Below are 14,517 nucleotides of genomic sequence, written 5' to 3' on the forward strand. Positions count from 1 at the left end.
TGTCTTGAGTGGAGTGAAGGCAGTAACATCAAAGATTAAGCATGCACACACACAACACATTCTTTCTTGTTACAAATGATGATGTTTCAGAAAGTTTTCGTTTGTATCATAAGACTAAATGGAGTTGTAAGAAGAAACCATTATGATGCATTTTGTATTGTATTGAATCAGATCTAAGATAGTGGACTGCATATTTGTGACAAAACATTTAATGTCATAGTTGGCAGGTCATTTCTATTATAATTGCTTAAATATGTATCATCAGAGTTATTTAACCATCGAAGTCTAGCCTGATTTCTTATTTCTATTTTATGACATTCATTTTCAAACCATGGTTTACTTTTTCTTGGTTTATGGTATCCTATACTTTCTTTAGATGCTGATTCTATTGCATTACGTATGTGCTCTCAATTCTTATTTATTTTCATCATTTAAATCCTGCAAAATATCGAATCTATTTGACAGTTTAATTTGGTAGTCTTCCTTAATTATATCATCAGCAAATTTTTCTGTATTAAATTTTAGAGCTTCTAGATTTTTTTGTTTTTGATTTATCACCAAGAGTCTTTCTCTTAATTTAGCAATTACTAAATAACGGTCACTGGCAAAGTTAGCACTTCTATGTGAACGAACGTCAAATTATATTAGTATGCCTTCTTTAATCAATGAAAATATGATCTATCTGATTATGAGTTTTACCATCTGGAGAAGACCAGGTATATTTATGGATACCTTTTATGTTTAAAAGTGGTACTTTTCACAATTAAATTCTTTGAGGTTGTAAAATTAATTAATCTTATACCATTATCATTCATGGAGACTTTTAATAAGATGTATTTTATGCAGAGTTAGAACAGGTCTTTGATAAATTTTCTCAGTGTGATATGAAAATTCTATTAGGTGACTGTAATTCACAGATTGGCAAGGAAGAGACATTTAAACCCACGATTGGTAAAGAAAGTCTTCATGAAGTAAGTAATAATAATGGTATAAGATTGATTACTGTTGCAACCTCAAAGAATTTAATTGTGAAAAGTACCACTTTTAAACATAAACATATTCACCTGGTCTTCTCCAGATGGTAAAACTCATAATCAGATAGATCATATTCTCATTGATAAGAGAAGGCATACTACGAGGGTGAATCAAATATGAACGAGCCTTGATTGGCTAAGCATCGGAATGGGTAGCAGGGTGTGATTGGGCATGTGCGGCCTGTAGGTGGGGCTGTCGTGAGTCAGGAACCAGAACAGCCGGCATGTCGCATGCTACGTTTAGTAGCTCTCACGATGAGTGAGCAGAGTGTGCCAGTGTCTGTTGCGCAATGCATAATCATCAAGTTCCTCACCCAGGAAACGTCAAACCAGCCGAAATTTACCGGAGACTGCAGGCCCAATTTGGGTACCCTCTCGTGGGCAAGAGTGAAGGTGTGGTGTAAGGAATTCCAGCAAGGCTGTGAATGTGTTGCAAATGAAGTGCACCCCCGTCGTCCTCGCACCAGTGTGACGAATGACAACATGGCTCGTGTTCGTGAGCTTGTCGAACAGGATTGCCGAGTCACTGTGAAGCCAATTGCGGCAGAACTTGGTGTGAGCTATGGAAGTGTCCAATCAACCATCACAAAGCACTTGAGCTTCTGCAAAATCACAGCTCGGTGGGTTCCCAAGCTGCTGAATGTTGCTCAAAAAGATGACCGAGTTCGCATTGCTCGCCAGCTTCATACTCGTTTTGACGTGGAAGGGGAAGTGTTTTTACATCGCATCGTTACCTGTGACGAGACATGGGTCCATCATTACACCCCAGCATCCAAGCGTGCCAGCATGGAGTGGAGGAGGAAAGGAGAAGTAAACCCCGTGAAGGTCAAAGTTCGGTTGTCTGCGGGGAAGGTGTTGGCCACGGTGTTTTGGGACTGGAGGGGGATCCTACTGGTTGATTTCTTACACGAACGTCGGACCATCAACCCACCCTACTACTTCGGCCTCCTGGATCAAGTTAAGGTGCAGTATCGACGCAAACGATGAGACTGTCCCATCCGCCAGGTCTTGTTCCTCCACGACAATGCCAGACCCCATACAGCAGGTGTTACGTGGCAGAAACTGGTGGAAATGCACTGGGAACCGCTTCCGCATCCACCATACAGTCCAGACCTTTCACCATGTGATTTTCACCTGTTCGGACCCCTCAAAAGAAGCACTTGGGGGCGAGCGATTTGCTACCAACGATCAGGTGGAAACCTTTGTGCGCAACTGGTTGGCTACCTGCCCAGCTTCATTCTACGAGAACGGCATCAAGAACCTACCACAACGTTGGGAAAAATGTATCACTAAGGGCGGAGACTATGTAGAAAAATAGGATGTGGCAATGTCTCCGTTTCCCTCAATAAATTTTGTTTTTCCGCACAAGGCTCATTCATATTTGATTCACCCTCGAAGTATAATTGATGCCCGTACACATAGAGGTGCTGACTGTGCCAGTGACTACTTGAAAAGCAAAATTAACGAAATTGAAACAAACAGCAAAACCAAAAATATCAGAGATTTATATAAAGGTGTAAGTGAATTTAGAAAGGAGTGGCAACCTAAAGTAAGCTTGATAAAAGATAAAGACGGTGATTTTCTAGCTGACCCAAGCGATATTCTAAATAGATGGAAGAACTACTTTAATAACCTTTTAAATGTTCATGTAGGAGATAAATCAGAAGTAAATGAAGTCCACACAGCAGAACCTTTAGTTTCAGAACCTAACTTGACTGAAGTTAAAGATGCTATTAAAAAACTAAAGAATAACAAAGCACCTGGCATAGATTTAATACCAGCTGAGTTAATTAAATATGGTGCAAATTCGTTAATATGTCAAATTCATAAATTAATTTGTTTACTAATATGGAATAAAGAAGAAATCCCTCAACAATGGAAAGAATCCATAATTGTTAATGTGTTTAAAAAAGGTGATAAAATGAACTGCAATAATTACCGTGAAATGTCTCTACTCTCAACAACATATAAAATATTATCTAACATTCTTTTAACAAGACTAACCCCATATGCTAATGAAATTATAGGTGATTTTCAATGTGGATTTAAACGTAACAGATCAACTACAGATCAAATTTTTCACATTAGACAGACACTTGAAAAAAAGTGGGAATATAATCAAAATGTCCATCAGCTATTCATTGACTTCAAAAAAGCATATGATTCGGTCAAAAGAGATAAATTATATAATATATTAGTAGAGTTTGGAATACCTAAGAAGCTTGTTAGTATGATAAAAGTATGCACCAGTGAAACAGAAAGTAAAATTCGTGTGGGTATTAATGTGTCTGACAAATTTACAATTCATGTTGGGTTAAAACAAGGAGATGCATTATCTCCATTGCTCTTTAATTTTGCCTTAGAATATGCTGTTAGGAAGGTAAAAGAAACTAAAGAAGGACTAAAATTAAATGGTGTGACTCAGTTGTTAGCATATGCAGATGATGTAGATTTATTAGGGGATGATATAAATATATTAAGAATAATGCTAAAATATTTTTCAAAACTGCTAAAGAGATAGGTTTGGAAGTTAACAAAGAGAAAACTAAATATATGCTTACAGGTCGAAACCAAGTGTTAGGTAATAATCAAAATCTAATTATCGATAACAACTCGTTTGAACCAGTTTCCAAATTCAAATACTTAGGAGTAATATTAACATGTGAAAATTCTATTGAAGAGGAAATAAAAAGTAGGCTTAATTCAGGAAATGCATGTTACTTCTCTCTCCATAAACTTTTGTCTTCTCGTTTAATATCTAAGAAATTAAAAGTCAAAATATACAAAACAGTAATTTTGCCTGTAGTAATATATGGGTGTGAAACTTGGTCCCTTACATTGAAAGAGGAACATAATTTGAGAGTATTTGAAAATAAGATCCTTAGGACAATCTTTGGACCTAAAAGGGATGAGGAGACAGGTGAGTGGAGAAGGTTACTTAATTTAGAACTACATAATTTGTATTCATGTCCAGATATTATTAGAATGATTAAATCAAGAAGACTTAGGTGGGCAGGCCATGTGGCACGAATGGGAGAGGAAAGAGGAGTTTACAGGATTCTTGTTGGGAAACCTGATGGTAAGAGACCTGTAGGAAGACCAAGACAAAGATGGAGGGACAACGTTGAGATAGACCTAAAGGAAATCGGTATGGATGGAAAAGAGTATATAGATCTTGCTCAAGATAGGGAAAGATGGAAGGCCTGTGTTGCTGCAGCCATGAACCTTCGGGTTTAAGAAGGGTAGAGAGTTTTAGTTTTTTTAGTTTTATGAAGACTTTCTTTTCCAATAGTAGGTTTAAATGCCTCTTCTTTGCTAATCTTGCATTACAGTCACCTAACAGAATTTTCATATCATGCTGGGAAAATTTATCAAAGACCTGTTCTAACTCTGCATAAAAATCATCTTTAGTATTGTCATCTTTATCTTCCGTTGGTGCATGAATGTTTATTAAATTAATTTTGCACCACCTACTTGTAAAACTGCATATGATATCCTATCATTAATACATTCTACTGTTTTTAGGGCCGAGATAATTCTATTATTTTATGAAGAAGTCTGTTCCAAAATTATGATTTTCAGTACCACCATAGAAAAAAGTATAATTTTTTGTTTTACAATTACCTTCTCCTGGCCACCTAACTTCCTTGACAGATAGAGTACTATATCTAATTTATACTTAACTATCTCATTAACTGTACACTAAAATGCCCCAGGCCGGTAAAGACTCAGAACATTCCAAGTGCCCAATTTAATATCCTTTTTCCTGGGGATGGGACCGATTAATCGGTACTCTATCAGTATCGGCCGATATAGGCATATCGGTGTATCGGTTTATCGGCAAAATTACCCATTATTTTACCGATCCGATATATCGATAAATATCTGATAATTTAGAGCAAACTTCTGCCATTTTGTTGTAATTTTTATGGATAATCTCCATGCCCTACTTTCTAAAAACGTAAATGTCAAAATATGACATTTCTTTTTCACTGCAGTCACCTCGAAACACACATTTATTAAGGAGGTCAATGAAACTTTTAGGTTCTTCAAGGACCATTTCTAATTTTGTATCGGATCGGTAGAAAATCGGTTATCGGTATCAGTAAATTTTATATCGGTACTTTATCGGTATCGACCAAAATTTTATATCGACCCATCCCTACAGTTTTTCCTAATGTAGATCTTATTCTTAGTCCAGGGATCTCCCAAAGTAGTCCCCGCCTGGAGATTTGAATAGGAGACTATTTTACCTCCAGAATATTTTACCTTGGGAACATCCATGGCCTCATATTGCTGATTCTTGACATGGCTTTTTACAGTGCAGAGTTGTCAGCTCTACGTCCAACCTCCAATATGAATGGAGGACCGCACCTGTCCTTGGTCAGTGTATCCCTCGGATCTAGCTGGGAGGATCACATTGTAGTTCACCAACCATACCCTACTTCTGCCGATTGTGGGACGCTCGTAGAGCCGTGACAGGACAGCTCTGTAAATCCCAGCAGATCAAAATGTTGACCATTTCACTCTGTTGGTTGACTAACTACAGTGAACAAGTCACTGTGCGATGGGGTCGCCACATCCCTATGCCTACAATATGGAAAATAAAAACAATTTTTCGAGTCTACATGCCATAATGAGCAAAGATAATACAAAATATAACTGATTTCAGCTTCACACATAAATATGTATATACATATAAATCCATTCCCTGATCATAACAGAACATACTGAAGTAAGTTACGTATCTTTTTATGTGTTATGGGTTAATCATGATGATGAACAGATGTAATGGATGATAAGGCAAACACAATGACACATCCAAGGTTTGAACCTGGAACCTCTTGAATCTAGAATGTTACGCTGACCACTCTGCCATGGAGGCCAGCTTGAGCGATGAGTTCTGATTGGTAGAGGATCTATATATAACCTCCCTCCTTTTACCTTTTTGACATATCACTGCCCTATTGGGAATCAAATCCATGCATGACTACGCCAAGACTAACCACTCATACAAGAGAAAGGGTAGCACACACTACTTATATCTGTAATTTGAGACTGGTTCATTAAAAGTAGAAGCATCCTAATTAAGGAAATATTCGTAGTACATACAGATGACTTGTGTTGTATGGGGTCAGAGACTTTACTTTTGCCTTTACTGCTTTTGGTGGTCTGCATTCCCTAGACTGTGTAAATATCAGTCCGTAGATTACTTGTAAACAAACAGTGGCATCACGGGTGTCAAGTAACTGATCATTCCATTTGCTGAGTGAGTGCTGAGATACTTGAGACATCCCAATTAAGTTTCAGGGAAGATTACTAGATGCTGAGAGAGAGAAAGTGGATCTTGTATTGAAATCCAACTAGCACAGATAATGAATTCATTGCCATAGGTAAATTAGGAAATGAAGGAGAACTCCGTAATGAGAACCACACCTGACTAGCCATATCTCGTACCTATTGGTAGACTAGGAATATCACTGATTAGGGAGAGAAAGACTCGCTGACATCATATCTACTGTAACTAACTTAATATTAACATAAATACTACATGTTATGCTTACTTTTTTTTATGTTTATCTGGCACATACAGGAGGCTGTAATTGTAAAGGTGGATATTACAAAGCTGCATTGTTGGAGGGCGGAGGGGGAGGAATATACAATAGAGTATTTTGTAATAACCATTTTTAACCTTAGTTTTAAAAGTTGTTCAAAGAAAAAATGGAATGTAGGTCATTTACATTTACCACTTTGGTTTCTTGTGAGTTCTTTACTTATTTAATTTTGATTTGATTTTATTCTCAAAATTTAGGGATATGGAGGGGGGGCTGTAGCCCCATCAGCTCCCCATGCATAGGCCACTGCAGCCACATATTTGTTTTTTTTGTTTTTTTAAATAAACAAGCAAAAAATGTGCTAAGAATGCCAATAAAAAGTAATTGTAAGCAGTGGTAAGAGGGGTAGCGGAAGCTAGAAGCACCTACCCACCCCTTAATATTTCTCTCTCTCTCTCTCTCTCTCTCTCATATTCATATATCATATAAAACAACTGAAATAAGCACCTCAATGACGAGTGTATTTGGTGCTTGACTCAAATATCTTCTAGACAGTGGTACCGTTTACTACCCCTGAGTGTATGGAGTGCTCACCATTGACTCAAAGACACTTATATTATCTATCATAAACATATTTGCACAAAGTGTAAGTTATTCTTTAGTTTTCATATTAATTTTAATTTTCATTGGGATATTGTTATTCAACAACTTTTTTTTACCTTACCTTACCTTACCTTCTGCCTTGTGACTAAGTGTGGTATGGGTTAAATCACGATCCTGCTACTGAAAGTTCCAAGTTCGAGGACATGGGTATTCTGTGTGAACATCCCTTTATTAATTTAATCCAATCACCATTCATCCTATTGTCAAGATTATCCTAAAGTGGTGAATATACAATGCAAAATTAGAAAAATTCAAATACAAACTTCCTTTGTCGATGTAAATATGCTTAAAATATAAGTATAAAAAATAAGAAAAATACAAGTGCTTGCTTTGCCCCCAAAATCCATGTTTTAAAATATTATGTAAAAACAATATAACATTTGTTATTTTTATTTTTACCACCCATTAAGACAATAGGGTAAATATTCACATTTGCACATACATGTGAAGATTAAATATGTGGACAGTAAGAAATTAAGTCCGAAGTTCAGACTGACAGCATGCCTGAAACATGCTGACCTCATAAGAAACGATAATTAGTTATCACTTGCGAACATAACTAGAAGTGTTCTATGATAGTTTTATTTATATTAAAACACATTCTTGGATAGTGCATTTGCTAAATAAATTATGAGTATTTATGTCTGTGAACTTTGAAATACATACTTGGGTTAATGCTTCACTCATAGTAATGGAAATTTAGAATATTGCAAATTGAGTGTTCTCATGTCTTGTTACATGCCATATCATACAGTCACGTGATTTCCTGTAATAATAAAACACTTCATTCGAACTTATTGACATTAGACAGACATATCGATCAACAAGTAACTGCACTTTTCTCACAACTATCAACAAGCCACCCCTGTTTGATTTGATTTTAAAATTTTTGAGTGCGTCAGCACTAAGGCTATTTTGCACCCGTCACACTATACGGGGTCCAGCCCCTTACCGTTACACGTAACAACTCTAACGTTGCTTAATTAAAAGCATAAAAGATTAAAATGTTCTGACTGTTGTTAAAAGCCGAGGCTGCAAAGAACACTCAGCACATATAAGGACAAAACACAGGACAACACAAACAAAATTATACTGGCCATGGAGCCAGTCGCCAGAGCCTCGTTAGTCTTTAGTCCAGGGTGCACTACGTGGAAGTGAGGTTGACTTTTGGGCCCCTACGTGGAAGGTACCCCTTACACCCCAAGCCACCCCTGTGGCGGAGTCTCGGATGCCAGGGGTCTCGGGTTCGAATCCCGACCTGGGCATGGATGTTTGTGAGTGTCCATTCATCAATTTCATCATATCATCACTCATCCCCATCTTCGCAAATTAGCCAAAAAGTGGCACAAAAGCGAAGTAAAATAAAGCAAATCAATCGACAACTATCAACAAATAAGAACTATCTCATATGCAGTGCTTGAGATGTGAACATTTATCATCAATGTGTGTTTGCAGAGACATTCATGTATAATGATTACTTCCACATTTCAATGAGCACATCACTTCCCAATGTAATGTGTGTTCTTGGACATTGTAATGCTTCATTTCAACAGGAATTTTTTCCTTCTTTCTAATTTTTATATATTGCCATCGCTACAGAACACTACTGTCAAATATTGTCCATATCTGTTGTTGAGTCAATAGGGTGAATGAATGCCATGTAGTTTATTTTGTGTTTCTGCCACTTTTGGCTAATTGAGAAGATGAGGATGAATGGCGATAAGATGAAATAGATGAAGGGACAACACAAGTTCCGTACATGATTATACTGCCCAAGGTTCTAGTCGCCAGAGTATTGTTATTGTGCAAAATGCAGTCCAGGATGGGTGTCGTGTCATTTGCGCCGAGGGTTCCTATCGGTTCATTTCCGCCGTGACATATGTCAAGACCTTCCTAGGCTGGTTTTCCCACAATCCAGAGTGTCATCACCGCCGCGCGCACGTGTGTTTATGGGCACATGTTGCATAGTGCATAAGGTGGACTTAAAACATGACGTTGCACAGCTGTGTTTACACTTAAATGTTAAACCTATCCAGAGAGTCAAATATGACTTTACTTATTTCAAAAGACGTTACACAGGAACACTTGTATCAACTTTATTCCACAACACAAAATACATAAATCAACATCAGTCTATTAACTATTAATCATTTATACACTACATAAACTCCTCGAAGATCGCCCGAGCTTCTGTACTTCGAAAGAACACACTCAACACGTTTGTCCTTTTGATGTATTGATATTTTCTTCTCTTCCCAGCCTATAGACCCAATTCTGCCCTCTCAATTGCAGACGAGTTTCTCTTTGTTTCCGCCTTTAAGGTTTCAAGCAGCACGTAAACATTGGGTTACCTTTTCCCGATGACTTTGTTAAGCTTTGAATGCCATGACTCAACGGCATTATTTGTCTTGTGTCTTTGGTTGCAACAGTTCCACACAGATATTGGAGCATGTTCGTTCTCCAACCACTGTTTCACGAAGTAGTCATTACACAATGGACCTTTTGATCGAGTGGAGAACTGTCCATGATGAGTAGGAAGGAATCCCTCTTCTACTTCTGATTCAGGGGTCAATTCTCCAAATTGCCTGTTTAAAGTGGAAATTGCATCCATAAATGTAAATAAGGGACGGCTTTCCCGTGCGTTGTCTCCATTATTTCCATATTCTCAGCCATCTTGTCGCCTCTCTCAAGTCTCAGTTTTACATTAATACTAATTTCCCAATGTAGATCCCTCATATATACTTTCATCTTACATTCATTTACCAAACACCTTCCTTTTCAATCGAAGATAAACAGCCGCAGTTGGGCAACGTCATAAACACACGTGCGCGCGGCGGTAATGACACTCCGGATTGTGGGAAAACCCACCAAGGAAGGTCTTGACATATGTCGCAGCGGAAATGAACCGATAAGAACCCTCGGCGCAAGCGACACGGACTCTCCAGGATGTACTAAGTGGAAGTGAGGTTGACATTTGGATGTCTTGAGAAATGGTCACCCCTGTCGTTGGGTCAATAGGGCTATATTAACCCATCGTCCCAGTGCTCGGAAGTGGAAATTCCTAGTTGGTGCTATGTTTGGTGGAGTTTGAGGTTAAGTTGAGGACAGGGGGAGATGTATGATTCAACATGGAGACAATGAAGCAACTGGGGGGATTCTTTGAGCAAATTTTCTTAACTGGGGGGAAAACCACTCCATCTCCACTTCGAGTACTGCATTGGCCGAGTGTTTTTAAATTAAGAACAGTAGAACGCAGTGGTGTATTTTGAGTCCAACGCTAGGGCTATGTCGCAATACTCTAGTGTTTGAAATTTTAACCCATGTTCATAGAATGGGAACGTCAATCAAATGTCTCTTTCCATTCAATTGGGTAACAAAGTATAGGAGCTGGATACACTGTTACTGTGCTCTTTCGCTTTCAGGGGAAGGAGAAGACAGGACATCCACCCGCGTATTAGTTGGCCGAGTCTGGGAGGGCTTGTGATCCTTCCGGGATAATCCAGGAAAGGTTGCCAACTTGTAAGAAATCAAATTGCCAACTATTGAAGCATCACCATCTTCTTATCGAAATGAACCATTTCACAGAATTTGTCCTTCGGGCTTCACAGATAGCTTAGAACAGTAGCATGCCCAAGGGGAGGGGTCATACCCCCCCCTTTGGCCTAGTTTTTTTTTTAAAAGGACGTTAAAGGCAAGAAATGAGGGTTGAATTCTAAAAAAGAAAAGTACACGTAACCCCATCCTTTCGAAGATCCTGGGCACGCCACTGGACTAGAATATACGCACCTGATAGAAAGGTGAAAACATGGAATATTATGGTGCTGACTAACTGAAAAAAAATATATTCCAGGAAGATTTGCTCGGTCAGGGCCCAAGACTGGGAAAATTTTCGAAAGAAATTTAGTGTAATGAAAATGTTCAGAAATGCAGAAGTAATGTATTAAAAGTCATCAAAATTCTCGCTGTTGCTTTGTCCGCCATATTGCAAAATGGCCACCACATTGAAAATTTGCATATTATTGAACCAGAGCGGGGGGAGGGGATCCCAGTTATGAAATTGGAAACAAATATTTGGATGTATGAAGAATAGAGAAAAGTAGATATCACTGGAGGTTCACTCCTGAAAAAAACAAACGAAAAGGGATTTCAAGTTAACTCTTTCAAACAGAACATGTTGTAATGTAAGGTAGAACTGGTTCATACCAAATTTAAATATTTGAAAATTTAACAAGATTTTTTAAAATGTGATGATAGACTTCCTTGAAGTATTACTTCAAGCTCACATTTGATGATCTCCGTGACGGAGTGGTTAGCACAGTGCACTACAACGTCAGGGGTCCCGTGTTCGAATCCTGTTCTGGGCATGGGTGTTCTTTGTGAATGCCACCTCATCATATCATCATTCATCCTCATGTTCGCGATTTCACATTGAAATTCGCGAACATATATGAGTAAGGAACGAGCGGGGAAGAAGGGGAACGTGTCCCCTTCTCAACTTAGATATGACCATGAGGATAATTTGATATTGATTTATTACAAACTATTTTCGCTCCAATAAGTACAATATGGACGCTTATGTTCCATGTTCAAATTCGGAGCTTTCGGATACAGCTGTAGTTAGTTAAAGCAGCGGGAAACGGGCGCAATTGATTTTTTTGGCATACCTGTGCAGAAATCTGAAGCTGCAAGGAGACAAGGTCATGGATGACGTTGATCGCCCAAGAGGTCGATGAATTCGCAGAGTCACGCACAGGGCAGTGGGAGAATTGGGCTATCACGTGACATTTCGCAAAGACAGGGTCAACGAACGACTCAGGGACAAGGTGAAACGAATCGTTCCCTTGGCGAGACAAGGTCGCGAGACTTCAGCGTTCCAGTTGACAGATGGCAGCAGGATTACGTCTGGTGACGCAGGAGCTATTGCATAAGCTCGAGCTGCAATTCAAGTGCATGGGTCCCTCTCCCTTCCTTCCCTGCAATTACATGTGTACATGCAGGGTGCTCCAAAAGTATTGTCGCGTAATTTTGGTATCATTCTCGTCGCTCTCTGTAGCGGAGCAGTCAGGGTAACGTACTATGAAGCCAGAGGTCCCAGGTTCGAACCCCGAGAAAGACGAGGGCGTAGCGTTATGTTTGTCCAATCATACATCCATCCACCCTACCACACAAGAGGCAGAAAAGCGACGTAAAATAACTAAAATACAGGGTGTCTCAATAAAATGTGTACATTCTTTGAATGATTATAAACTGATGACCTTTCTGGTTCAGGCACTGCTGGAAACACAAAGCAATGGAATCGCAAACACCAAGAATCACAATTTCCTTCGGGATTTGTGCACATTATCGTTCAATGGCTGCCTTCAATTCGTCGACACTTGCCGGTTTTGTTCGTGCTGACCACACGCCACCCCGTGACTGGCTGGATGATCGCCCACCTCTGCTGAGGCATGTGGGAGTGAGACTGGCAGTCGGTAGGTAGGCCTTGGTCCACAAGCGTTGTTGCGCCACGGTTTTTTTTACCTCAGTTTACATTTTAATTGAATCAATTAATCCATTAAACACATTTTCGTTCGTTGAATTGAATTTTAAAATCGATCGGTTCGATTAACCGATTAAATCGACAGCCCTAGTATTTAGCCTCTCTTTCTGCCACATTTTTGCTAATCGCGACGATGGGGATGATTGGTGATTACATGCAATTGATGAAGGAACACTAACAAAGAAACATCAATGCCCATGTCAGGACTCGAACCTGGGAACTTCGGAGGCACGATCATGAGTCCAGCAATCCCTGCGAAACACCTCAACCCACCCATAAATACGCCACTGTGAGCATGGTACAGGTAAAGGTAAAGTTCCCCGTGCATGATAGCACAGTGCCACGAAGGCTTTAAGGGATGTGAGGGTAGGACTCCACACATTCTCGATCTCGGCCATTTTGGAGGTGATGTGATCTGTACCACGCTCCGGTCAGTGTTTACCCCTCATTGATTTAAGGCTGGGCGAATCCCAGAACCGCTTTATGAGGGAACAAAGCAGTAAAAATTCAGATCTCAGATCCTACCCCGGGAATCGAACCCGGATCTCCTGCGTGGTAGTCAGTCGTACTACCGACTTTTTGTATACTGTATTTTAAGGAAAGCCCGTAAGCGGCAGATTTCCCCACACATAAACCCCATATAATTTAATCTCAATTCTCGACTTTTTCATTCATGACAGGCAAATCTAACGTCCGTGTCTTACCCGGGATTCGAACCCGGGACGCCTGGCATCGTAGCGCGCTGTGCCAACTACTTCGCCACGGAGGTTGACAGCTAGACCACTGTGAGCATGATTTTGCTTTTTCATAAAATAACCAAAATGCAAGAAGGTATAGTGGAACCACAAGGAAAGAAACCTGCGCAGACCCCATCGCGCTGGCGGGTGGGGGAAAAAGACAGGTGGAAGGAGGCTTCAGAGCGGCCAACGTCAGTGTTGCCAGACCTATTGATTTCTCGGTAGGATTCCATAATAAACTATTGCTATGGCACCTCCGACGGCCTGCTCAAAAACAAGTTTACTGGTCACCTTACTTGAACATGGAGGGGAGAGTGGAACTCCACCCAGCCATGAAAAGTGCTGTTTGAACTGTGAAATTATGCCAAACGATGTCCTATACGCCTTCATGGCGTGGTGCTATGCACAGGGGAACACACACACACTTATGTGCTAGGACATTATTATTATTTTATTGATTGATTTAGTTTATTTTACTTCGCGTTTTGTGCCTCTTGGCTAATTTGCGAAGATGGGGATGAGTGATGAAATTGATGAATGGACATTCACAAAAAACCAAGCCCGACCAGGATTCGAACCCGGGACCCTTGGCGTCGCAGCGCGATGTGCTAACCACTCGGCCACAGGGTCGGGCATTATTATTTTATTATTATTACTACATTACCATGGGCGTCCGGAAGGGGGGGGCGCGCCCCCCTCTGGAAAATGAAAGTCAATCAAAAATTATATATTTTTCACATATAATTTCATTTCAGCTGCAATAATGTGTGTTAATTATTGCATGAATATGATACATTGAAATTTAAGCAATGTTTTTTGAGGGAACAACACTATTATTGGAGAAAATGTGCCTTCTTTGCTCCCCTGGAAAAAATACCTTCCTTGCCCCTGCCTGGAAAAAATCCTGCGGACGTCCATGTACATTACTATTTTTAGATGGTTGTATTTTATCCCACCCGAAAATCTATTTCTATTTTAGTTATTTTACG

At 39.6% G+C, this 14,517-nt stretch overlaps 1 protein-coding gene across 1 annotated transcript; it reads left to right on the forward strand.

Moving 5' to 3' along the window:
* The first annotated feature begins 1,289 nt into the window (after nucleotides 1-1,289).
* LOC145998333 (protein GVQW3-like) lies at nucleotides 1,290-6,474 on the forward strand. The gene is made up of 2 exons (XM_083134737.1): nucleotides 1,290-1,725; nucleotides 6,428-6,474. Exons 1-2 carry the CDS (start codon nucleotides 1,290-1,292, stop codon nucleotides 6,472-6,474), a joined length of 483 nt encoding a protein of 160 aa, XP_082990863.1.
* The last annotated feature ends 8,043 nt before the right edge of the window (nucleotides 6,475-14,517 follow it).

Source organism: Lepisma saccharinum, chromosome 14 (assembly GCF_977018435.1).
Source record: "Lepisma saccharinum chromosome 14, izLepSacc3.1, whole genome shotgun sequence".
In the NCBI taxonomy this organism is placed as follows: Eukaryota; Metazoa; Arthropoda; class Insecta; order Zygentoma; family Lepismatidae; genus Lepisma; species Lepisma saccharinum.